General features: G+C 41.0%; 2 protein-coding genes across 3 annotated transcripts; both read right to left on the bottom strand.

Moving 5' to 3' along the window:
* LOC121503946 (meteorin-like protein) lies at positions 1-7800 on the bottom strand. The gene is made up of 4 exons (XM_041778567.1): positions 7703-7800; positions 6508-6917; positions 3047-3106; positions 1-664 (listed from the first exon to the last, which is right to left on the bottom strand). The coding sequence occupies exons 1-4, from the start codon at positions 7798-7800 to the stop codon at positions 327-329; spliced, it is 906 nt and encodes a 301-aa protein (XP_041634501.1). The 3' UTR covers positions 1-326.
* Positions 7801-12592: 4792 nt separating this feature from the next.
* cbx8a (chromobox homolog 8a (Pc class homolog, Drosophila)) lies at positions 12593-18924 on the bottom strand. 2 transcript variants are annotated; one of them, XM_041816906.1, is made up of 5 exons: positions 18678-18924; positions 18517-18560; positions 18058-18123; positions 17577-17643; positions 12593-15862 (listed from the first exon to the last, which is right to left on the bottom strand). In XM_041816906.1, exons 1-5 carry the CDS (start codon positions 18825-18827, stop codon positions 15062-15064), a joined length of 1128 nt encoding a protein of 375 aa, XP_041672840.1. In that variant the 5' UTR covers positions 18828-18924; the 3' UTR covers positions 12593-15061. The 2 variants fall into 2 exon arrangements, with proteins under 2 accessions (XP_041672840.1, XP_041672841.1); XM_041816907.1 differs by lacking the exon at positions 18058-18123.
* Between the last annotated feature and the right edge of the window lie 6232 nt (positions 18925-25156).

Here is a 25156-nt window from a genome sequence, read left to right as displayed (position 1 = left end):
CAGAGGCAGCAAAATGAGCGACGGTTGAAGAACAAAGACGGAGGAGAAACCCAACCCCTCCTCAGTCTCCCAGGACGGAGGGCAGTGATGGGAGGGGGACAAAGGCCGGCCCTCAGTGAGCCTCAGAGCAGGAGGCCCTGCTGTTTGCACCGCTCTGCTCCTCTTAAATGTGTCTTTCAGCAGCGATTCAAAAGCTGCGTCCCTGCTGGTGGTGCTTGATGCCACCTTGCTGCCACATGACAACATCAGAGGGATCCCACGGTGCCAGTCCAGGGGTGAAGAAGCCTGCGGATAAGAACCCAGCTTTGCTAAAATAACCACACTTTTCAGTCCAAAGGGAAGTCACAGGAATTCTGACGTGCCTCCTGGGCGGTCTGATACACAGACAGGAAGTCTTTGTACCGCGGGGCACACCCTAACCAGGCTTCCCCAAAGTGTACTGACCCTGTGAAGAGAAACTCCCCGTCCCCTGGCTTTGCATGGCACTCAAGGTGCGTGTGGATATGCCCACGCCAAGATGGGACAGATGGAGATGATTTTGAGTCAGATAATTCTTGCTCAAACACGCCACTGCGCTGCCGGTACACCCGGGCTGCTGACACCTCCACCAGAGAAGTCTGACGTCCAGAGTCATGGGAGACATTCTTGATGGAGCCTCGGACCACTGAAACGAAAAGACAGAATCATGTATTTTCAAAAATATTGGGACATAAAAACAGAAATAAGGGATTTGCAAATTCTCCTCGAATACAGGATATTTATGTTCAAACTAATACCTTTTTTTTTTTAATTCTTTATGGAAATACACAAACCTTCTGTATTTGATACCTGCAACATGTTCCAAAAAAGTTGGGACATAAGCATGTTTAACTCTGCAAAGCCCAAAACACACCAGCACCATCTGACACGTGTCAAAACGATCGCCTCCATTATTTTCTATAAAAACACCCACACAGGTGGTGGCCAGATGAACTGTGGCACTTTATACCACTGCTTTATTCCCAGTGTGGTTGCTGGAGTTTTTCCTGAGACAACCATTTCATCCATTTCAGCTGCTGTAGTAGCAGCTCTGTTTGAGAGCACCTACAAAGAAACCACTGCACCTATCGTTTTTTTTTTTTTTTTGCACCTACCGGTGAGGTTGTGAGGAATCCCCGAGCTTTCAGCTCTGGTATCAAGCACCCTACCATACAGTAGCTGGTGCAGAGTTTGACTGTTGATGCATTGCTGCCAGTGTGTGCTATGGATGGCAATTCTGGCAGTTCAAGTTGCTCAACAATTAAGTGTTCCCATTGTTGTATTTAGTGCTTTAGTGCTAATGCAGACGAGTCTAGTATCAACACTCTTTCACTGTGAAGCCATGCTGTTGTAACTCATGCAGAATGTGGCTTGCCATTAACCTGACAAGCCAGAGAGACCGTCCATATACCCATTGCATGCATATATTTCATATTTATCTGGAAAACTTCCCATACAATGCATTTGGGAAGGGCGGGACTTTCTCAGAAGGTGATTAGACGAATGTTCTGTCTGTCACATTCATGACGGGCCAATAAGAGTGACAAGACAAAATAAAGTTCTACGCATGTGCACCACTGGTGCAAACCTGTGCTCAACAGGCAAACTCTACTGTAGTTTATGAACAATGGAGCATGAGGTGAATAGTACTCATACTGAGGCCAGATGGGAGAAGAGCAACGTCTTTTCCACCAAGAGAAGCTTTTGGTGTGGCTCTTTTGTTCTAATAAAGAAATGTGCCACAATTCCGATAAACTGCTGCTATGGTCACATCTGACTTACAACAACCCACCTCCCAACTCTCGCAAACTCATGCCAAAGCACCTTTTCCATCATGAAAATCTTTCAGTGCTGTTCTTTGCTCTTTCTTTAATGAAGGAATGTAGCCCAATTTGGATAAAACTGCAACTAGCTACATCCGAGCTAATTGCTGCACCACTTGACCCTGTAGCTACCTCCTTGTTCCAAAGCATTTTCAGTTCGGCACAAACGATGTAGATTGGAGCGTTACAAGATGGATTTGCCTGATGACAGGCATGTGAAGTCTGGCAAATCTATCTGCTTTGCATGGTTAGCTTGGTGTTGTCTTGCCAAAATAAGCATGGACATCATATGTTGCCCTAAAACCTGTCTGTAGCTCTCAGTATTGATGATGCCTTCACAGATGTGCAAGTGACCCATGGCATGGGTACTTGTACACCCCCACACCATCACTGATACTGTCTTATGAACTTTGATTGATAAAAATGGGGATTGACCTTTTCCTCTTTAGCCCAGAGGACTTGTGAGCGATTACTTTCAGAAACAATTTGCGATGTGGACTCATCAGACCACAGAACACTTTTCCACTCTAAGTCAGTCTATCTCAGATGAGCTTGGGTCCAATGACGCCTCAATGCGTTGTTGATATACGGCTTTCACTTTGCATGGTAGAGTTTAACTCACATTTTTAGATGCAGTGACCTACTGTGGTAACTAACAATAGTTTTCTGGAGTGCTCCTGAGCCTATATGGTAATATCTATCACAGAATGTCACAAGCATTCAATGCTGGTTTTCATTCTTGCCTCTATGTGCAGAGATTTATCCAGATTCTTTGAATCTTTTAAAGATATTATAGACTGTAGATGGTAAAATCTCCTAATTCCTTACAACTGTATATAGTAGAACTTTGTTTGTAGCATGCTGGACAATTTGCTCAGGCTTTTTGACGAAGAAGAGGACCTCACATCATCACGAGCCTTTCAGGAGTGCTCCTTTTAAACCCAATCATGGTATTATCCCCTGGTACCAGTTACCTATCTACCTGTGGATTGTCCTAGGTATATTTTGAGCATTCAACAATTTCAAAGTCTTTTCTTTTTTGGGACATGTTGCATGCAACAAATTTTAAAAAAAAATCTACAAAGTTGATCAGTTTGAACAATAGATATCAGCCTTTTTGGAAACTGGCTTTCTCATAAGGTGCTCTGTTACTGTTTTTGATTCCTAAATGTGACTGTCTCGGGTTTTCTAGACAATTTACCCACCAACGTCACTGTTGCAGATGGCCAAGAGGAGTTCTGTGTCATTGCAGGGTCGACATGAAGCTGTGAGAAGAGAAAAGAAACAGAAAATAATTTTAGTTTGTTAACATCAGATACTTAAAGCAAAAATTGAACTTTTATATTTTTCCTTCTTTCTTTGACCACCATTGTCACTCTGTTTCAAATCATTCATTGTGTGACTGACACTTTTGCACTGATGGGTGTCACCTCTCCACCTACCCACTTCACTACCCTAAGATCTGGCTCCATTCACATCTAAGAGCAAAGAAACCAGGGCTGAAATGAAGGAATGCTGCCTCTTTGAGTCTTCTCCTCACCACATCAAACAGTTCCTCACCAGACTTGACCCCCACGTTTGACTCCTATTATATCTACCTAATTGAATGACCCCATGCCAACGCAGGAGACTGCAGGAGTCAAATTCTTCTGCCAGTCTGGCAATGCAGAAAAGATGAACCAGCAGATGTCTATTATAGACACAGACTGACATCAGCGCTCTGGGAGAGGCCCGCACACATAGATAAATGCTAATAAACAGGCACAGACAATGTGGAGGCATCTGTGGAATCTTAAAAGTATTTGCAGACTTGATTCAGACCCCTCGGCCTGTTGGCCTCCAGTCGCCCTAGGGTCCACTCTGCCCTCTCTGCTTTGTCCCCCGATTGAAACCAGACGGCCAGACAAAAACACAAGAATGACCAGCAGCTGCATGCTCCTCTCAGCATGATTATGGTCAGCTATTAACCAAGCATTAATTTTTTTTCCCAGTAGCTATGACTGGTTTCTCTCTTGTACTCAGTGCTGATTAGAGCATGACTAAAAGTGTATATGACGTAATATGACACCCTTTATAGAAGGTTTTTGGTTCATCTTGGTGGCCCTTGTGGACTATAGACTTGCTATAGTATCAGAATTTTAACTTAGATATGATACTTGACCTATCTCAAACCCAAGGCCAGTTTCATTTAAGGTTAAGAAGTCCAAATAGTCTAAACAGCAACAGTCATGGATGAAACTATTGGCACCCCTGGAATTTTTTCAGAAAATATACTATTTCTGAGTACGCCTTTTCCACAGTTTTGCTTCTTAAGTCTTCAGACAATTCTCTGCTCTTCTTTCTCTTCTCCATGCTTGGTGTGACACACACAGGCACACAACACAAAGGTTGAGTCAACTTTTAGACATTCTAACTGGCTTCAGGTGTGATTTCTAGATTGCTAGCACCTGTTACTTGCCACAGGTGAGTTTAAATGGGCATCACATGCTTGAAATAAAATGATTTACCCACAGTTTTAAAAGAGTGCCAACAGTTCTGTCTGGCCCATTTTTGAGTTTTGTGTAAAATTATGTCAATTTTGGCTTTTTACCTCTGCCAAGGAGGTTATGTGATCGGCAGGGTTTGTTAGTTTGTATGTTAGCAACATAACTCACAAAGTTAAGGACGGATTTTGATTACATTTTCAGGAAATGTCAGAAATGGCGTAAGGAAGAACTGATTAGATTTTGGGACTGATCTGGATCATCGTCTGGATCCAGGAATTTTTTAAAGGATTCTTTACTATTGGGAGAAAGGGCTGATGGTGGAGGTCTGCACTCTCCCAGTGCTTTTCTAGTTTCTTCTGGGTTTTTTTTTGAGTTGTTCCTATGCACATAAAGGAAATAAACGTGTACACCAAAACACTTGTAACTGCAACAACTTCTGGTAGAAATGGTGTAATTTCTGGAAAAATTCCAAGAATGCTAATACTTTCGTCCATGACTATACAAACCTGTACAGTGTTTAAAGTGGACATATTATGCAAAAAAAGTACTTTTTCAGGCTTTTCTAACAAAAATATGTGCCCCTGGTCTGTCAAAAATCCCCTCAAGTACCAGAAGCCCCCCCCCCCCCCACACACACACACACAAAATGTGTGCTGAAACAAGTCGTTCTCAGATTTCCCCCTAATGATGTCATGTGGGGAGTTAGCCCCGCCCCCAGGTTTGGCTGGCCCTTCCCGTGTGGAAGAAAGTTCCGCCCTCCTCCCATGATCTTTGAGGATCAGGAGAGCCACCTCCATCAAGCCACATCCATTTCCTGAGAGGGGCAGAGTCAGACAGCTCAGTAACATTTAAAGCCACACACAGAAACAGCTCGTTCTGAGCAGGGCTGAAACAGAGGAGGTTTTAAACATGCAGAAACAGACTTCATAGGCATGTTTTGGGGACCTCTGAGACCAATATAAACTTGTCTTAAAAGGGTAAAATATGTCCCCTTTAGCTCCCAAAGCTTAATGACAGCCAAGAATTCCCCCGGTGTAAAGGTGAACTTTTTTTAATGTCTGTGAGTCAAATTAATGTAGTTTATATCATTCGAGTCTTTTCACATTTCTTCTGTTTGTTGATGTTGTTATAAAGGCAATAGTCTAATGTCAGTGAAAGACAACAGTCTTGCAATGCAATGGAATTAGGACAGCACAATCTTGGCCACCCATGAGTCTGATTGTTCAGCCTGAGCCAAACAAGAGCAGAATGCACTTCTGAGGAAACAGGATGGATGCTGCTCAATAAACCACGTCTGAATGTTGTGGACGGCTGATTTCCTTAAACCTACACTGAAGCAAAAGCCTGAATGCAAACATCGGGGGTTTGAAGCCTGTATCTATCCTACACAGGCATAATAAAATGTCTTTATAAGGGTTTTATTCTCCTTACACCTGAGGAAAACAAACTGGTATTCATACTCATTTATAGCTTTGTCTGTCAGGCTGCCTCATGCTGCAGGTCATATAAAATCCTGTGGGTATTTGTGCATCATTCATTTAGAGATGTGTTTTGCAATTTGTTTCTCTTGCTCCTTGAAGGAAATCTGTTGCCACTGTCATGTATGCAGCTATTTTCCTTGTTGGTTTTTGTGTCTATGGTCAGCTGTAAGCTATGTTGCCCTTCTGGGGTTAAAAAAAAAGTTGAGTGATTTTTTTTTTAATAAAGTATACACAACAACAAAATCAGCTCCTGGACACCTGATGTAGAGTAGTTATTTGTTTTTCATTACCAAAAACTGCAGGCAAACCTCTGTGCACTATCCAAAATGCTCAAATACAATGGCATTTTTTTGCTGGAAAAATTGGTATCTATTTGTGCAGTCTACACTCTTCTTCTCTTTTTGCTTCCTGTCTGGTATCGGGAAACATCAGTGTAACTTTTGCACCTTTATGAGACACCAGTTTCAGTAATGAAGCATTTACCAGCCATGGAATTTAAATGGGCCAGCCATTGAAAACATAAACCAAGGTTGTTCAGATGCAGTTAATCACTTGTTTGGCATGGACTTTTTGCACTCAGTAGTGATTTCTGATGGTCTTATTTGCTTTGGCACTTCATAAACAAAAGCCACATCTACCTGCTACCTTATGTCTAACTGTATCTACTGAAATTCTTAACCACAGACTGGATCTACTCACTGTGAAGCCCACCCAGGCCCAGGTTGTTCCCAGCACTCCTGTTACCCAGCAGCTCATATCTGAAGCCCATCATACGTCTGCTCCAGGCTCCATCTCCCTGTGGACTGGACTGGAGGTAGATCGCCGGCCTCTGAGGACCATCAGCATGGAAACAGAACACCTGCCGCTGCTCTGACCTCCCGCTGTCTGTCAACAGCAGCTCCAGCTCTCCAGAGCGCTCGATGAAGACGCTGGCTCCGCGTAAGGAGGGAGAAGGTTTGATGCAGACGGTGGTGCACCGAGAGGAGGACAGGTTGGGCTCCAGGACCACCCGCAGAGCCTGACCTGGGTAAACCCACCTGACTGAGCCCTCTGTGCAGCGCAGGCGCACCTGGAGCACGATCCTGGAGTCCACAGCAGCAGCAAAACCGCTGGAGAAACAGGTATAAGTGATTCAACAATGTGGTAGAGCTCTGCTAAACTCAAACAGTTCTTCACTGGCTTTAGGAGGTAGTTTGGTCTTCAGGCTTAGGCAGGCTCTTGCCTAAAGAGGCCTCATACACAGATGAGCCTTGAGGCAAGGATGTGGATTAAATGTTTTCTTTAAGATGAGAATAATGGATGCAATTAATGTGCTTAAAGTGTACACAATATCGTCAAAACTATATTAAACCATCCAAAAGATTTCCTGAAGGACTTCAGGACCCCCTACTGAGTTCAAATCCCTCAAAAGCTCCACTTTATATCAAACAAATTACAGCAAATAATCACTGATTCCCAAAATGCATGCATCTAACATATTAGTCAGAAAAAAAAGCAATAAACAGAGACAGTTTCTTCTCTAGATTTAGCTGAAGGGTGTCCTATCTGTGTATCTTTCAAATGCATTCATATTTTTAAGCTCTTAAGCAACAAATCTGCTGATTCACAAGCTAGAAAGTCTTGTTTAAAGGGTTTTAAGTGAAATCTACATTTTTACAGTTTTTATGTTTAAAATAGAACTTTAATGTCCATGGTCTTGGGTTATTTTTAAAAATACATCATCAACAACACCAACAGAAGTTTTCAAGTCACCTTGATTCAATTATACTGCAAAATATAAATAGTTACTGCATAATTTATCCGCAGTAATAACGTATTTTATACGGTTAAGCAGCCCATCATTGGCCATTGAAATATAAAAATTTAAAATCCAAAAGTGTTGACGGTTGCTCACCTTCCGGTCCAGTTGCACAGATCAGCAGCACAGATCTCCAGCAGCAGAGTCATAAACACCAGAATCTTCACATTCAGCAACATTTCATCCACGGACATGAACACGCAGAGTGGAGAGGACAGCGGAGCATGGCTGAGGAGTTTCTCTGTGAAGGAGTGGGAGAGAGTGAGGCACGAGCGAGCAGCTGCACATTTACATGCACCTCTCTCTCTCTCTCTCTCTCTCTGTGCAGCCGTCTCTCTCCACTAGAGGGCGTCTTTAGACTCCTTTCAAAGACTTTCAGCGGTCATTCTTTTATTTTTCCGTTACTGATTTAACTCTCTAATTACTCACCTGAAAGTAAGACTCATAAGTATTATTTATTAAGAATAGAATATTGACACAATTCCCTCCAATTTTGCCGCTCTTCCTGATTTAATAAACATGTGAGCAGAAACAGAAATAATAAACGACAGAAAAACGGAAAACAGCTAGGGATGGTGAAAAAAGCTGACTTTTTAGTCACAAAAATAAGATTTAAAAATCTGAAACTGCTCCATAAAATGGAAATTATGAGATAAAAGTTATCTTTTTTGAAAAAATAGTCATAATTCTCAGTTAAAAGTCAGAAGTACGAGATTAAAGTCGAGTTATGACGTGAAATCAAAATTATGACCAAACTGAATCAACACTGATATGAAAGTTCATATTTCTGATCTCAGTGCACAGACGGAGCTAAAGGGGGCTGACAGCAGGACCAAGCATCAAAAAAATTAAACTGGAAGTTCTACATTTCAAGACATGTTCTTTCTTAATCCACAAAAAAATTAAAAATACCTAAAATTTATGGAAAAATTCTTTTATATGTATTATGTAAGTATCTGATTATAAGCACCCCAAAGTTTCTCACAATATTTACCAAAAGCTTCAGTAAAACTTTATCATCATACCAAAAATATTCAGAAATTCCATGTGAACTATAAAATTTCAAGGCTAATCCCCCTTAAATTTTCATAAAGTCCTCATAATTAATAAATATACTTCTTCAAATAAAATTCACAAAAATTTGCAAAATAATTCCCAAATTTACTCTAAATTCCTTTTAAAAATCAGTTCAGCTTCACAAAAATGTAAATATAATTTTTCCTAATTTACATGAAAATATCTTAAGAAATTCAAATCAAATTCACAAAGACTTACAAATAATTTTTCCATATTTACAAGAAAATGCCTTAGGAAAATTCGTTCAAATTCACAAAAATGTGCACATAAATTTCCCAAGTTTATATGAAAATGCCTTTAAGAATTCAAATCAAATTCAGTTTAATTTACAAATAAATTCCCAAAATGACAAAAGAATTCCTTTAAAAGTCCAAATCAAATAAAAAAAAATTTACAAATGATTTTATTTTATTTTATTTTTTTGCAAATTTACATGAACATGCCAGGAAATCTCCAAATATATTCCCCCAAACAAATCTGCCCAAATCGAGTGAAAATGCCAAAACAATTGAAGCAAAGTTTCCTAAAAGTTCAAATGAAACTCCAAAATATGCAAATATTCCCCCAAATTTCCATGAAAATACTTGAAATTTCCAAACAAATGCCTCCAAGTGTCCACTTTCAGTTCCTGAAAGTTTTATAGTAATCACTTCCTACATTTAAAGCAAATTACTTGAACTTTGTAAAATTATCTCTAAAACTCTGACAGCAGAAATTCTTCCTGCTGTGTAGTTAAACCAAGATGTAGTGCTGTCCTCATGTAAATGCAGGGTCTTTGGAGGTTAACAAGACTCAAAATGAGATTTGCACTTTAGCTCCACCTAGTGGCAGCCTTCAGCAACACACCATCCCCACATCTGGAAGCCGAAACCTCGTCTACACGAAGGCCCAGACTTTAAACCCAGCAGGAGGAGCCTGTAACTCAGCAGCCTCTTATATTGTACACCAAACTGGAATGCGTGACCAGCTTTCACCAATCATTAATCCACTGTGGATGTTTCACCTCATTTCAACCTGCAGGGGTCTTTGTGTGCAGGGAAAAAAGAACTTGTTGGCAGCGTTTCAAGGTGTTTCCTGCAGGGTGGCGACATCTTGTGGAGGCTGCAGACTATGAGGACTGTGAGAGCAGCTTCACCCGGCTGATAATCAGGCCCTCAGGCAGGAACAGATCACAGGGTTAAGGTGCCTGATGCCCATGCGTAAATTACGCACATGTGGAGAGATGTTTTCTCAGCTGCAGGGGGGACTTTCACTGCTTGGGTCAATTAATGTTGAAGTTTTGGCGATTTTTTTTGTTAGAAATACTCCTCCAAAGCTTTAAAAGAGCACCACTACTCATAAAAGCATTACAAATCAACGCCAAATGAAACAATTTGGCTGTTTTAATGGCTAAGAGGGCATATATTAGTCTGGTTTTATTGATTTCCAAACACACATAAAAGAAATTATTCTCCACTATAATTCCTTTCAAAATACAAATTCAGATCCAGATACCACATGATAAATAATCTAATATCATATTTGTGTGATTCTTTTAAATGATGAGCCAAAGACCAGCCGCAGTTTCCTCCCAGGATTACAGCGCGGTCACATTGGCTGCTGTGTCCCACGCAGACAAAGCAAAGTCACATGAATGGAGTCTTTGTGCGTGAAAGAAGTGGCCTCTTATCGGCGCAGTGCAGCCGGGATCCTTCCTGCGCCGTGAGAAGGCCTGAAACGGAGCGAGGTGATGCACGATGAGCTGTCAGAAAAACACGAGTGGAAAAATCACGGCCTCTGCGTTATCTTTGACGCTCCAGACAGCGAGGAAAGATAAAATTATGAGCCTCTACCTTGAATGGGGTCATAGTTTTGGAAAACACTTTGTGTTAACCACCCTTTGAAATATCAGCAGTAAACCAACGCTGTTTAGAATAATTAACAGCTTTCTGTGAAGATCAGCGCGCTCCTGGACTCGCTGTGAGCTTTCAGGTCTGACTCGTCCTTTGAGCTTTTTGCCACTGCATTCAGACAAACCAGGAGTTACAATTATGATTATAATAAAACGAAATCCTTTGTAGTCAAGGTAATAAGATCCACCAAATCTGTATCTGATGTAGATGTTCTTTTCAGTTGAGAGGTGTCCTTTTTAGCTACAAAATTTCAAAATAAAAGTTGCTTTACTGCAGGATTTCTTTAACCTGCAGTCAGGCCCATTGGCGTGGACTCAGCGGGGTCACAGGAAGACCTATTGCTCCAATTTAATTTTTATTTGCACGTGTCAACAACGCTCCAATTACAACTTAAAACATTTTGGTTAAATCACAAATTGGCACGTTTATTTATCTCTTGGATGTTTTCACCTCTGATATCAAATTCCGTGACAGGATAATTGATTCAAACACAAACTAAAGCAGAAGGATTTATCAGCAAACTCTGGCCTTTGTAGATATAATAAAGCTTTTCAAAAACTTCATTTTTACCGCGTAATTGAGCGTTGACGAGATTTAAAGTGGTTACTTTTACGCACGGAATATGACGGAGTTGCAGCTGAATTTCTGCGTCATTGATTATTGATTATTTGGCATAATCCTGCAGCATTCAAACATCCAAGAGCACAAGAGTTAGTTTGATTAGAATTTACTGAAAAGAGGGTTAAATTACTGGTTTTAAATCTACTCAAGTAACCGTGAAAGGTGCGTATTTTAAAGTTTACTAAAGTACCTGGTCCTCACTTTTGATGCCTTTGCTGAGGTTTGAAAAGCAAAATTTGACCTTTCTTTCATGTTTAAACCAAAAACAGCAATTAAACTCAATTAAGGCTCTTTAATAAAAGGCATACCTTCATATTAAAGTGAGATTTAGGATGTAATGTGGACTCATTTCCTCGCTAAGTGCCGCTGATCTCCTTGTAGTGCTCTGCGCCAAAACTAGGCCACTTCCTATTGATGGAAAGCTTTGGCCTTTTTATTTGTTTAATCTTCAGTTTTAAATTCTATATATATAGCTGAGGACAATTCTTGGCCCTAAAATATACTCCAGTAAAAGCAAAATGACCCTTTTTCAAACACCATCCCCAAAAAGTCCAAGCACACTAAAGCCAACCAATGGCATCAACGTGCGTAAATTAATTCGCCACTTTCCACTCATGCAAACAACCTCAGTTAATCAAATATAAACCCTTAAGTTTTTACATATTTTTAACATTTATACAGCTCCACATGCCAGACATGTTTGGTTTTTATAAAGAAAGGAGAGAACCATGATAACAAAGCTAATTTTAGTCCCTTTTTAGGAGTGCTGGAGCACCCCTGAATTTTATCCCAGCACCCCTAGAATTAAAAAAAAACTTTTAAAAGTTTACCAGAAATGCTGCAGACATCTGAAGTTTCTAATAAGCAAACAAAACACTAAATTCTAATTCCATGTCAGCATGCAGAGGATGACTTGTTCTTTCAATAATAAAAGGCAGAAAACTCCTAGAAGGTTCTGATGCAGAAAGGTATATATGCAGCTAACAGACATGCTGCAGCTCTGCAGAAACAGTAGTAGTAATGCACAGAGTAGAAACTTTGTGACAAGTCCTGCATTGCAACGTTGATGTGTGTTCAGTATTATGGTGTTAGCATTGTAACATGGCTCTATGATGAGGAACAGACTTATGGTAAGAAAATATTTCTTGTTTTTCATGCAGTAAGTAGTCTAGCAGCAGGATTAGGGAGGAACTTTACAGAACTTAAAGGTCTGATCCTAAAACCTCCCCTGCACAACAACACTTTAATAAAGTTTATAAAGGAGAAGTTTTGCTCTCTGGGTGTAGTTAAAGGGTTGGCAACCGTGTGGGTTGTTTCCACAAAGATCAGCATGTTCATGATGAAGGATTAAGACAGAAAATACATCCCTAATAATGAAATAAAGACCAGCAAAACCTTAAAGTCACATGTCATGTTTAATTAGTCAGCAGCGTTGTATATACTGTATCTGTACATGTTTGGAAGTAACATAGAAAAAATAAAGTATTACAGACGTGTTTGTTAGTTTCTTGTTATAAATGTATGCTGTAGACAGAGCTCAGAGTCTCAGCTTCATCATGAGTGAACTGGTTGTGTGAATGATTCCCAGTTTTCTGAGCTCTCTAATGAGCATGATGATAGTTCAGGGAATTAAACCTCTTCAACCCTCATAATTACACCATGTTTCAGAACAATGACATGCCAGATGTTAACTAACACTGTTTCTGATAGGAAAAGTTGGTATTATCTTGAGGGTAAGTTGGGCTTCTGTACCCTGAAACAAGGCTGCTTGATTTTGACTGGAATCATATTACATTAATTTAATTTAATGTAAAAATGCAGAGGTGGAGCTGGGGGGGGTGCAGCAACAGGGCTTAAGCCTCAGATGTTTCACAAAGGCCCCAAATGGTTTATGCAGTTATTATGATAGATAAATAAAAAATAGATGATGATAAACACGTGAATCCTGCAGATCACAACATGGAAACTTCCTTCTGGTAGCCAAAATGACTAAACCAGCCCCCTTTGATAAGTTTTAGCACCAGAAGTGCCATTACAATTGTGCTAAATATAAAAGTTTCTCGATTTTCAAAGATCCAAAACCATACATTGTGCTTTTAATTTTCTTTTTGTTTAAAACCAGTAGTGCCACTTATAAACCTATATTCTTAAATCTCTTCCTGTTTAGTATTTAAAAAAATAAACACCCAACAATCAATAGGATATCAAAAATGGTGTTGGCTCTAGAGGGTGTTTTATTCTGTATAACTGCATCATTCTTGCCCCGCTAATGTTGAGATTTGTTGGCATTTTTAATCTAAATTTGCATTTTAAATGACTTGATATTGGTGCATATAACTGCTTGAGAAGCCCCCAATATTTAACTTGTTTGGCTCTGCCCCTGTTGAAATTACAGTTATTAGCTAGGGATGCACAAGATTGAAGTTTTGATAGTTTTAATTCTAGAAAATATCAGCATATACTGGTTGGAAATAGCTGCAGATATTTTCAAATCTACCTGTACTGATATCAAACTGATGATATTGTGCATCCCTATATACCACTTTTTTTTAAGCGGTATTTTTGTGGGTGTTTTTCACCTTTATTTCAGAGAGAAAGGGCAGTGGATAGAGCAGGAAACAGAGGAGAGTGTGGAGTAAAAGAGCCATGGGCCAGACGACCCTGGGCGGCCCACATACACGTGGTGCCACATAACCACTAGGCCATCCAGGCCCATGCATATATTAGGGCTGGGCAATTAATCAAAAATTAGATTAAATTGCATTTTTAAATGGCAGAAGGTGCAATTTTTAAATCTGAAATTTGTGCTGAAGTACCGCTTTAAAACTTTTTTGCAGCAGAGATATTATGCATTACATATCATGCAATCATTCAAGCGCCATTTTTAGAGTAGTCTACAGAAAATCCTGCATTCTTCACTTTTGTACATTTTTCTGATTAAACATGACATAAAAATGATCACTCCCTTCAGTACAATAATTCATATCCAATTTGCAAAATGAGTCAAAATCATCCCAATTTGATGTAAAACTTTTAGTGTAGTAAAAGTGTTGAACCAGAGTGGTTCCATATGATTGAGGTTGTTTCACTATCTCATAAACCAATAGCTGCCTTTCTTTCATCCTCTTTAGCTTTCCTATTTTTTGTGACTCCCTCTGCTCCTCACTTAAATGAAAGTGAGAGCTGTTTTGGCAGAGCACATGCTGTGCTGTAAATAAAGGGAGGGTGTGCTCAATTTATCACATATGGCAAAACCTGTGGACAGAATGAGCACAGCATGCTCCAAACAATCATGACATGTTGCTCGTGCATCCGGCCTGGTGAGAGTTTGGATGTTTCAGAGCAGCATCTTGGTGTTCCATGGGAATCTGTACAACCACACACTCTTTATCAAAACTATGAAGTAGCTTTAGTTATTGTGCCATGTTTAAAGGTGGATAGAGATGTGGTGTGCCATCAGATTTTGGCTTGATCTTTGGTGTGCTTTGGACAAAAAAGATTAAAAAAAACTGTTGAAGAGGTTTCCAGCAAGGGTGCAAGAAATTGCCATAATGGTGCTGTCTAACCATTTTCAAAGTCAAGCCCCCTCCTTTCACTTTGTCCTACATTTTTTTTTTAAATTCTGTGCACAGATGCAGCTTAGAGAGAGCTTTAAAGGTCTCTGGGCTGCTAGAACTCCTAAGGGAAATCTCTTATTTTGAATAAATTAGACAAATGAAGGTGGTTTGACCCTTTTCAGAGGACATAACTTGTTGAGCCTTTAAAGTGAAATCCCAGCCCTGAGAATAATCCATACAGCTAGTTCACTCATTGTTGAAACTGAAACAACGTACAGTGACGTTTATGCCAGTCCTCCGTCGCGCGCTCATCTCTTCCCCTTAAAGAAGCCTTTGTCTGTGCTGCACTCTCTCACCGTCACCGTCAGGAAGTTCATGGTCACGTCTGTCACCGTCACAGTGTCCAGGTTAGAGAAACTCGGGGTCCAGGACGCGGCGGAGCGCGTGGACGGATCGTGGCTGCTGGAGATGGCGCCAGGCTGTGACCCCCTCGCCTTCTGTACGGCGGAGTGTTTCAGCGTTTTGGGCGGAGGAACTGACAAAAAAGTAGTCCTGTGCGCCTTCCGATCCGGGCTGAAGGCACAGCTGTAAGACAGTCCCGCGTGCCTCTGCTCGCTGCTGGATTTGGGCGTGATCGTGGTCTCCTTTTGGAACCTCTTGGTCAGCTGGATGAGGCTGTGGTCTGACGTCTCCCCTCGGTGGTGATGGTGATGTAAACTCCGGGACACTTTGGAGAAAGCCCGCTCCTCCACAGGCCTGCTCCGTTTGACCTCAGGCTCCTCTAGTGCGCCTTCATCATCATCATCATCATCGTAGTGTAAACGCAGCTTCGGTTTGCGCCCTCTCTTTTTAGGGATCCTGCCGGGTTCCTGGGATGTAAGAGGAGGAGGGGGAGGAGGTCTGGGCCTCCTCTCCGGCTCCGGTAGCCGCACGTGCACGCTTTCCCCTCGGTTTATCGCGCTTGGGGGGAAGATCGTAGGAACCACTGCACGTAAACCTTCCCGGGCCCTCGGTGTTATGACAGGCTCCGGGATGGGATAGGAAACCTGGATCCCTCTGGAGGCCTCTCCTCTGAAATCATACGTCTTTTCTTTGGCTTTGGCTTTGGCCTGAGGACAGAAAAACAGAGGGGGGGGGGGGGGGGGGTTTCACTCAGAGGGGGGCTGAAACATGTAAGAGGAGCTGATGATCTGTTCGGTTTCAATGAAAGCTCCAGGCCGCGTGCACTGCGCGCACAATTATTAAAGAGTATACCTAAAGATGCATTTTATCCCTGCAAAGCATAAACTTCTCAATGCATCCAAAACGTTCTGATCAATAAAACTTAAATGTTCAACAAAGAAAAACTGAGTTTTGTCTCCCTGTGCGCAATTATTAGGTAACTAAATTACAAAAACCAAACATCCATACTCACTCTTTCTTGCTTTCTCTTCATTTTTAAAGTGAATGTAACAAATAAGGAACTAAAAATGAAACTAAAGTGACATTTCTGGCCTTCTGAAAGCAGTGACAAATGCAAGCAACCGTTTCAATTAATCCAATCAGCCCCCAATCCATGCACCAGTGTCTATCTGTTCAAGAAGCAGCAGATTTCCAAATGGCTCTGAATCATTATTCCATATCTAAGAAGGATCATCGAGTTCTCTGTGGGATTTAAGTCTAGTAAGAAAGGGGGCTTGGTCATAATTCAGTCGTCTTTGAGGCCTTTCCTGGCGCGCACTGATGGAGCCTTTACCTCCACAAAGGTCATGTCTTTCTTAAATACTGCAGGCTTCTTCCTGTAACACTGCTTTAAAAAAGCATCATCCAAAAACTCTCAGAAGGTTGGGAGTTCATTTTCAGCCTCTCTGACCCAGAAAGGTCCACCTTGCTCATTCTTGATGACAGCAGCTCATACTAGGATCTCTTCTCCTTTATTTTTGGCGCCTAACACAAAGTAGTGTCCTTAAACGCAGCCCCTCCATCTGGAGTCACTCATTTCAGCTGTATTTCTTGGCCAAATCTTGATCTCTAATCTTCAAGCTTTATCTTATGAATCTTATCCAGTGGTGGCCCTGTTTCAACCTTCTTTACCTCTGAGCACGTGCCTTCTTCTGGACATTAAAGGCACGTCACATTTCTCATCCTGGCACTCAAGGAAAGCTTAAAAAAACTCCGTGCGTAATTCTTCTGATGTCCCAGTTAATCTGCGCCTTTTCTATCTAAGCGTTTTTTGAGACCCTGGTCGATATTTGCAACAAAGAGTCTGATTTTCTGGCAGTCACGCTTTAATGATCCAGTTATTCAAACAGCGTTGCATCAATCTGAAAGGCATTTTAAAGCGTTTGACTTTTCAGGACAGTTTACCAAAGGCAGCGTGGCTGTTTCACAATTACGCACAGCTTGTTTTAAGATTTAATCAGTCTAATCGACACTCTTCATCATGTAACAGGAAGATGATTTAATCCAATAAGAATTCAGCCAAGGCAGTTAATGTGCGCCAAAGTAACATGGACAGAGTACTCATTTGCCCAATAATTGTGCACACAGTGCAGAAACTTATCTTCTTTTATGGGATAGGGCGCACACACAAAAAAAATATATAATATATAAAGTGGTTAAATTATGCGCACTCTCCAAACGTCCCAACCCAGTGAAAACCAAGCACTGACTGACAGAATTTCCTCTAGTTTCTATGCAAGTCTGACTCACACCCGAACAGTTTCTAAATTAATGTGGCCGTAGCTGTCGCTTTGTGGAAATTATTCATCATCTTCATGCGTTCTGAAAGCTCAGAAAAGCAGATATAAATCCCAAAAAATCCCATGCAAAAAAATCACCCACCTTTAGGAGAAAAGTCTCAGGTTTGGGTCCCCTCTTCTTCGGTCCAAACAGCTCTCTTTCGCGCTCCCTGAAGAAGAAAAATACTGATTTAGAACCGCTAAAGAACATTTAAAAACACTTATTTTAATAGAGATTATCTTTACATCGGAAATTCTCATTTTTTTAAAGACACTGCATATGAAAAATTTGGCGATTTCAGGAGATTTTGGAGTCAAAATGGCTTGAATAAAAATGTGTCAGAATTAAACATATGTCTTGTTTGTTTAAGGAAATGGCATCACACTTTGCAACTCTTAGAGCTAATGTCTGGAAACTTCAACTCCACTGATCCTTTTGACAGACACTTCTGTGGCAAAATAAGCCAAATAAGCTCATTCATGGGGCACATTTCTTCAGATTTGGCACATTTTTGGTGCGCAAATGCGCGTTGCCGTCTCGTTCTTGGACATGAGGCCTACTGCTGCGCTGTCAAACCCCTCACCTCTCCTCGAAGGCAGCGAAGAGCCGCGCGTCCAGAATGTTCTCCTCGGGCTCCCAGGTGCTGTACCTGCAGCAGGACAGCGGAGAGGAGAGCTGTTAGCGCACGGTGCGCGGATCACGGGTCAGGGCGCACACACGCCGCGCTGTGACACTTTTATTAGCGGCAATCTCGCTGCGTGCTGCTGCAATTACAGCCTACGTAGCGGGCTTTGACGCATGGGGAAACCCAGCCATTGCTAAAGCTAGTGTGGACTTTAATACGTGCAATCATGCTGACGCGAAGGCTTTTACTGCTCAAGGCTGGCGCAAAGGCGAAGCCAGAAGTCCAGTTAAGCGCACAAAGAGGATATATGATTAAAAATGATCCACAAGCAGAAAAACGACAGAGTGTGAGGCGGTGCAGTTGTACGAGCGGCCAGGATGGAGCGCTGTCCTTCACAGCCTCGGTTATTTTACTCACTTCTGAGACCAGCCCTTCCATTTCACCAGATATTCCCAGCGACCCTGCAAAACAGATCCGTAACACATTCACGTTATCAAAAGGTTTTAGAGCCTGCGCTGCACAAACACATAGTTGCGTAATAGGTGGAGACAGCCTGAGGGTAGAAAAGGAGCGAATACCCGTCTGATCCTCCGTTTAATGATGGACTCTGCTGCGAAGACGCTCTCGCCAACAGCAGACAGCTCCATGATTCCGATTATTTCTGCCTCTTTTATTATTTTTGGCTTCCCCCGTGTCCTCTTCGGGTTGTTTAATTCCGCACATCCCATAATACGCAATCTGGAGAGGACGTCATCACGTCTTTTTCTGTTGCCAGGCACCGCAGTCGGTAGGACGGATCGCCGCGGTGCACATTGGCTCAGTTGTTGCTACGTGCTCGGGGTTTGTGAGCGGAGGAGGAGGAGTCCCCGCTGCTGCTCTGGCTGCTGTACAGGAATGTCTGGCACAGGGAGACAGCGGATCCACGGACCCCACAGAGAACCTTAGGGGGGTCCGCGGAGTCCGGACAAAAGAAAAAGCAAGTTTAATTTACCAGTCTTAAAGTAATTACGCACCAAAATAAAAGATTACGCATCAATCAAAGACACTAGGGCTGGGCAATAGAGAGCAAAAATCATTCCTCCATGTTCTTCAAGATCAATGACAACACATGAAACTAATCTAGATGATTTTTTAGTTAAGATTTAACAAGTGGCAAGTTTAGATTTTATTATAGTAAAAATAAAATCATTTTAAAGCATTTTTTGATACCAAGACAACAATAAAAACAAGTCACTGACATCCAAAACTGGTTAGTTTTTAATCCTAAAAAATTCAGACAAACTCCTGCACACTGTCTAAAATGTACAAAAACATTCTCAACATTTCTGAGCATGTCAAAAATTTCTGTTCACATATATTAAAGTGGTTAAATCTACATATTCTAATAATTAGTGGTTACAAAAAAGACAATAACTCAAAGATCTTCTGTCATATTTTCAGCCAAAAGAAAGTCAGCACTGTCTAAACTGCACAAATATGTTGGCAACATTTGGAAAAGGGGTTGGAACTGGCAACTCCACTTTTCCAAATGTTGCCAACATATTTGTACAATTTAAGCTTAGTGTAGGAGGCTGTGTGCAATTTTTGCAGATTACTAAGAACAACACAGGAGTTCTATGTTTGGTTCTGTGGTGTCCAAAAACAAACAAAAAAAGCTCCTAAAATGAATAAAATAATTCCCCATTTTGGCCTAACATTATAAACAAGATTATCTTGTGGTTAATAAGGAAATTTCTGCCATTTGTTTTGACTTTAAACAATCTTTCCAATGACCACTAGGCCTGGCATTTTTTTTTAGATAATATATCCAAACAAAATAAAACTCAACAACATTCCTTTGTGCCCAAAATCTCATTTAAAAAAACAAATCAGTGCAAAACTCAGAGCAAAAATAAGCCTACATGAAACCTGTTCAAATAAACTCTTAAAATGGAAAACCATGAATTATTCATTAATAGAACTGTAGTAAAATCCAAACAGACCCTCTGTATAAAAACAGAGCTGACTGAGAACTTAAAGGTCACATAGTTGGGTAAAGACGTCAGACGCGCATCGATTTAGATTAATGTAAAGGTTCGGGATTTGATGTGTGATATAGATTTGTCTTCTAAAGATTCTCGCACAGTTTCACCTACATGTTAATTACTTTAAATATGAATGAAAAAACAAAGTTTCACGACCCCGGAAGTCATTTAGAACCACTCGGAACCGACTTTTACGCACATTTTACGCACGAATTAAACCCGAACTAGAGACGTCTGCTGTGCATTGTTAAACAAAGTGGATTGCCTAAATGTAAGAATATTTTAGTGTTTTGGTACTCCAAATTACTCCACACATTTTATGTTTTTTTTTCCTTCCATTCCACCGAAACATGTCCGTGTTTTTTTTTTTTAAGTTCTATAAAGGTTTTTATAAGACGGACCAAATGATGCATAAAGTAAAACGATGAAAACGAAAACAAAATATTTTCTTTCTAAAATATTGATTGGCCATTTAAACCAGAGATTTCATCTAAAAAGTTAAATTTCTCCTCCTGAAGCTTTAGAGGAGCGGGGATTCTCGGGAGGCACTGAGGAGAGATGGAGCTTTTTTTCAGCGCTTCATTTGATCAATGATAATATTTATTTTCATGAATTATTTCATTTATTATTTATGTGTTTACACATTAGGAACCGTCTGTTTACACAATTTTGAGATCAAAATAAATAATTATTTAAATTGTGTTTTTTTAAAATAGATAAATAGTCTTTATTTAATGAAATTTAATCTTTATTCATCCTCTTCTTATTAGGGTGGCTGGATTTTCGAATCTGGATTTTTTCATTCTAAATTATTATTATTATTATTATTATTATTATTATTATTATTACTACAGAGACTAATTAATTTTTTTCTGTGCGACGTCAACCTTAAAAATAAGAAATCAATAAGTCAGTTTGGAGCTGCACACACGGTTGTGCTTCTGCAATAGGTGGTTGATTTATTTACAGACATTAATATAATAATAACAAAGATTATAGAGCCCGCTGGTCAGGCCTTTTCGGACTAAACTGAACAGATTTTGCTGATGACATTTATGTGTAAATATTTGGCACACAGATTAGGAGCCCTGATATCAGCTGCAGGTCATTTTCTGTAGAGATCTGGTGAAACTCTGCACACTCCTCTTCTTATGATTTTAAGATATAAATCAAAACTAAACCAGAAAAAAAAAATCTGAAGCCTAAATCTTTGATCAAGAGGAGAAACGTCTCTGTGATCTCCTGAAGCCTCAAGGCCAACCTCACCCTACTGTGACTGAGCTGAGCGGAAGGAAAACTAGATCCCTGCTTGAATTTTATTCTGATTATTTGAAATTTTCTAAACTAAAGAGAACATATGAGAATTGTAGAAATACATAGTTTTCTTAACTCCTCTATTTTTGATCCACAGGGCCAAGTTTAAATACGCATGGCACCATGCGCACAGCAGCATTTTTACTCATTAAAAGAATCATTCAGGTTTATCATCTCAGCATCTGCTTCCTCATGTCAAAGTGTTTCTTCTAATCGTTTGAGAGGAAAAAAAGTATAATGTTGGTTAGTGAGGTTGTTTTTTAAAAGATCTTAAAGATCTAGAAGGCGACATTATGTCAGAAAGCCTCCCTTTATTTTATCTTAATGTATAACTAATTATTCTATTAGCAGAGAAATATTCCCAAAAGTGTCCTCCTTCTTGTTTTGGACCTCATTATGATATACTTATACATTTAAATTGGGGTGATTGCGCACATTCAGCGGCTCTGGTGAAGGCTTGGAGACGTGCTTTTATTAATGAGGCTTATTAATGAGATAAACGGATCATTTCTGCGTAAAATGAGGAGCCAGCAGAAGCTGGGGTCGGTGTGTCCTCTGTGGAGGCGCAGCAGCGTCTGTGACTCCTGGATCCTGTGACTCACTGTGACTTCTCCTCTCATTAATCAGCTGATTTCTGCCCTTCTGTCTCCCTCTCTGCCTGTGCAAACTCTCCCCGCGCCGGAGCAGACAAAGACGGGCGCGCCGCGGACAAAAGATGCGTTGTGGCTTTCGTCGAAATATGAACCACCATTTTGATAGTCATAGCATGTAGACCGACATTTCCTGTCGGTGCTCGAATGGCTCTACAGCCTGCTGCTCGGGTTGCGCTGAAGAGGCAGCAGCTTCGCGCAGACTCTTGCCTCTGCGGTTCTTCTCCATATTTGGCTGAGAGTCGACGAGAAAAAAAGTGTGCAAGGAGCCGAAATGGCGTCAGGCGCACATGAATAAACAGAGCTGGCAGTGTGAGAACATTACTGCCTCTCTGGTTTCTGGGCAACTGCTGCAGCTCGGCTCTCTGCGCGCTTGTCCTACTTATCGGGCGACATTTTCTACTCAAGGTGGATCAGGCTGTGAAAAAATAACCTCAAGAGTGAAAGAGTGGAGCCGTGTGGTTCAGATCAACCTTTACGCACACAGCAGCGCCTCTTATCTGTCATACAACTATTTCTGCTTTAGGTTGGATCTATTTGTGTGTAACAGCTCTTTCTATCAATATCTTTTCTGCAAAGATCGTCTATTTGTGTGACTTTTAATGACATTTACCCCAACAGCGCGTGCAACATAGTCCTTTTATAATATCCAGCATTTAATTAGCTTTTCTGATGCTGATGCGCAATCATTTAAAGGTGCAAAAAATCCTCACGTTTCCTGTGCACTGTGTGCAGGACAGTCTCTCTTCATTCCTGTGGTTGTCCAAACTGCACGTGCAACAAATGCAGCATCTTATTAAAGCACTGTGTGCTCTTTATTGCCTGGCCTTTCTCCTTTCTACCATAAATTCATCATCTGTGGGATTGAAAAGACTTCACATCTTGTCTCATTGCATGCACACTGGTGCAAGAACTTAAAAGATACAGGCATCAACACAAATAGCACAGAGTTCATGTCAGAATCAGAGGTAAGAAGAGGAACAGAACGAGCATGAGGGGTGGAAAACCCCACAAATAAATTAACAACTGCAGAAAAAGCTTAGTTAGATGGATGGGTGCGTTACTGAACCCGAAGGAAATTTAAGAACCAAACTATGAAGCTCGTGATGTCCAGAGAGCAACAGCTGCATCTCAGCTGAAGTTGTTGGCCCCGTGCATGGGCAGTTTTACCATATGGCAGAGGAAAGCCAGGGGCCTCAAGATATCATCACTTTGCATCATCATGCATGTATAAAAAATACTTGAAACGATTCAAACATGCATTTTGAGTGTAATTAAAGAGCAAAGAGTGAGTAAAACAGCAAAAAAAGTCCCCAAAGTGGACCCCTGCCCCTAACAGCAAGGCCAAACCCCCTGGAAAAGCCCTGAAATATCTCCATATCATGCACTTTCAGTAAGGCAGATCCCTGTAGACATATCAGAGCAAGGAATTGGTGGATTGCAAGTCTCAACTGGCCTAAGGGCTTGTTATATGTGGGAGTTCTGACACTCTTCTAAGAGCTGATGAAGAATTGTTGTTGGTTATTTGGCTGTTTCACATTTGGGTACGTCCTGTAGTTATTAATAAAGGCTTAAAAATAAATTGTTCCTTGCTAAGATTCCTTCTATCCAAATGGAGAGGGACTTTCTCCGCCTGGGGCCTCTAAATCACCAAAACCAGCACTGGCCACATGTAGGGACTCGGGCTGTGGATACTTCTTAGAGTGGGAGCATCCAGTGTGTAGTTGGCTTCCTCACAGACCATGCCTGTGTTAGAGATGATTTCAGATTGATCTAAAACCTCCAAAGATCTTCTGATGACAAGAAAGAACATCAGATCAGCATTATTTCATTTCATCCAAAGCAGCCCTGTTCATGTGAAGAACATAAAAGATGCAGCTGATTGAATTTCCGAGCAGAAGGCCTCCTTGAACCACACGAAGAACTTCAGAACCCAACCATCCTCTGAGGCTGCACATGAAACCATCCTTGCGCGCTCTGCTGCTGCTGCGCGCGCGATGATAAAGAGGGAATGTGAAACATCACACTTGGTCTATAAATATGTCTCCCCTCTCAACGATGTTTCGGTTTCTTACTGCTGCATGACTGACTGAGACACATAGTTGGTTCAAAGCCACAATGTAAAGGCCTTCATGCAGAGAGAGGGAGATATGCGAGCTGTGTGGTTTTTAAATTCCGCTCATATCGACACAGCTTCACAATGTAAGAAATGCGCACTAAATGGGAGTTATGCATTCTTCTATGGGCATGATAACCCAGTTAATAGCATAGTTTCTGCCCCAGTGGACTGAGACCAACCAAACGACTGTAAAAACAAATAATTCATATGTTTATTCTGAGGTAAAGGCGCGTTAGTTGAGCTTTAAGTCGATTCTCTTGAGTTTCAAAAGATTCCAGGAGAAAAGGGAAGTGTTTTTCTGAGTGAAACTGAGGTTTTATGAGGACAGAAGGTCAGATAAGGGCCTAGAGCTCCACCATGTTCATCCAGATCTGAAAGGCAACAGACGTTAGCCTTTAAGATTTCAGGATAACTCTGGTGTTGATTTTTCACGCTGGAGGCGCGCAGCTGCCATTTCAGAGGGGGATTTCTGCCAGACTTCGGGCCAGTCAAGAGTGTTGTTGTCAAAAAGTCAGTGGAAACACACAAAGAAGAACTAATTCATCTGATTAAAGAGGATAATTGATTATTAACATAATTAAGTAGAGAGGAGGACTGTGCATCAACGCTTTAACCCTTTTTACGCACAAGGATTGTTCCGTTTTCCCTTTCTCCCACATTGCCAGGGGCGGTTTTAGTCATTTGGAGGCCCCAGACAAACACCAGTGTAATGCCCTCCCCTGTTTAGCTAAAAGCAATCATACTGAGTGTGCAAAATGTTCCAAAGCATCTGTTTTAAACTAACAAAACTTGAGGGCACAGTGCATCCAGAAAGTATGCAGAGCTCCTTTACTTTTTTATTAACTTTATGTTGCAACCTGATGCTACATTTAAATGTATTTTTCTCACATTAATGTACACTCAGAACCTCATCATGACTAAGTGAAAACAATTTTAGAAATGTTTGCAAA

The sequence above is a fragment of the Cheilinus undulatus genome, linkage group 21 (assembly GCF_018320785.1).
Source record: "Cheilinus undulatus linkage group 21, ASM1832078v1, whole genome shotgun sequence".
NCBI lineage: Eukaryota > Metazoa > Chordata > Actinopteri > Labriformes > Labridae > Cheilinus > Cheilinus undulatus.
The sequence above is the reverse complement of the archived record's forward strand: the minus strand, read 5'-3'. Positions and strand labels throughout refer to the sequence as shown.

Coding starts and splice junctions, on each gene's coding strand:
- LOC121503946 (XM_041778567.1), bottom strand. CDS start 7,800: ATGTCCGTGGATGAAATGTTGCTGAATGTGAAGATTCTGGTGTTTATG. Junction 6,918..7,702: donor CTGTGCAACTGGACCGGAAG/GTGAGCAACCGT, acceptor CTGTTTCTCCAG/CGGTTTTGCTGCTGCTGTGG. Junction 3,107..6,507: donor GGGCCTGGGTGGGCTTCACA/GTGAGTAGATCC, acceptor CTCTTCTCACAG/CTTCATGTCGACCCTGCAAT.
- cbx8a (XM_041816906.1), bottom strand. CDS start 18,827: ATGGGATGTGCGGAATTAAACAACCCGAAGAGGACACGGGGGAAGCCA. Junction 18,561..18,677: donor TTAAACGGAGGATCAGACGG/GTATTCGCTCCT, acceptor TCTGTTTTGCAG/GGTCGCTGGGAATATCTGGT. Junction 15,863..17,576: donor CTGAGACTTTTCTCCTAAAG/GTGGGTGATTTT, acceptor TTCTGTCCTCAG/GCCAAAGCCAAAGCCAAAGA.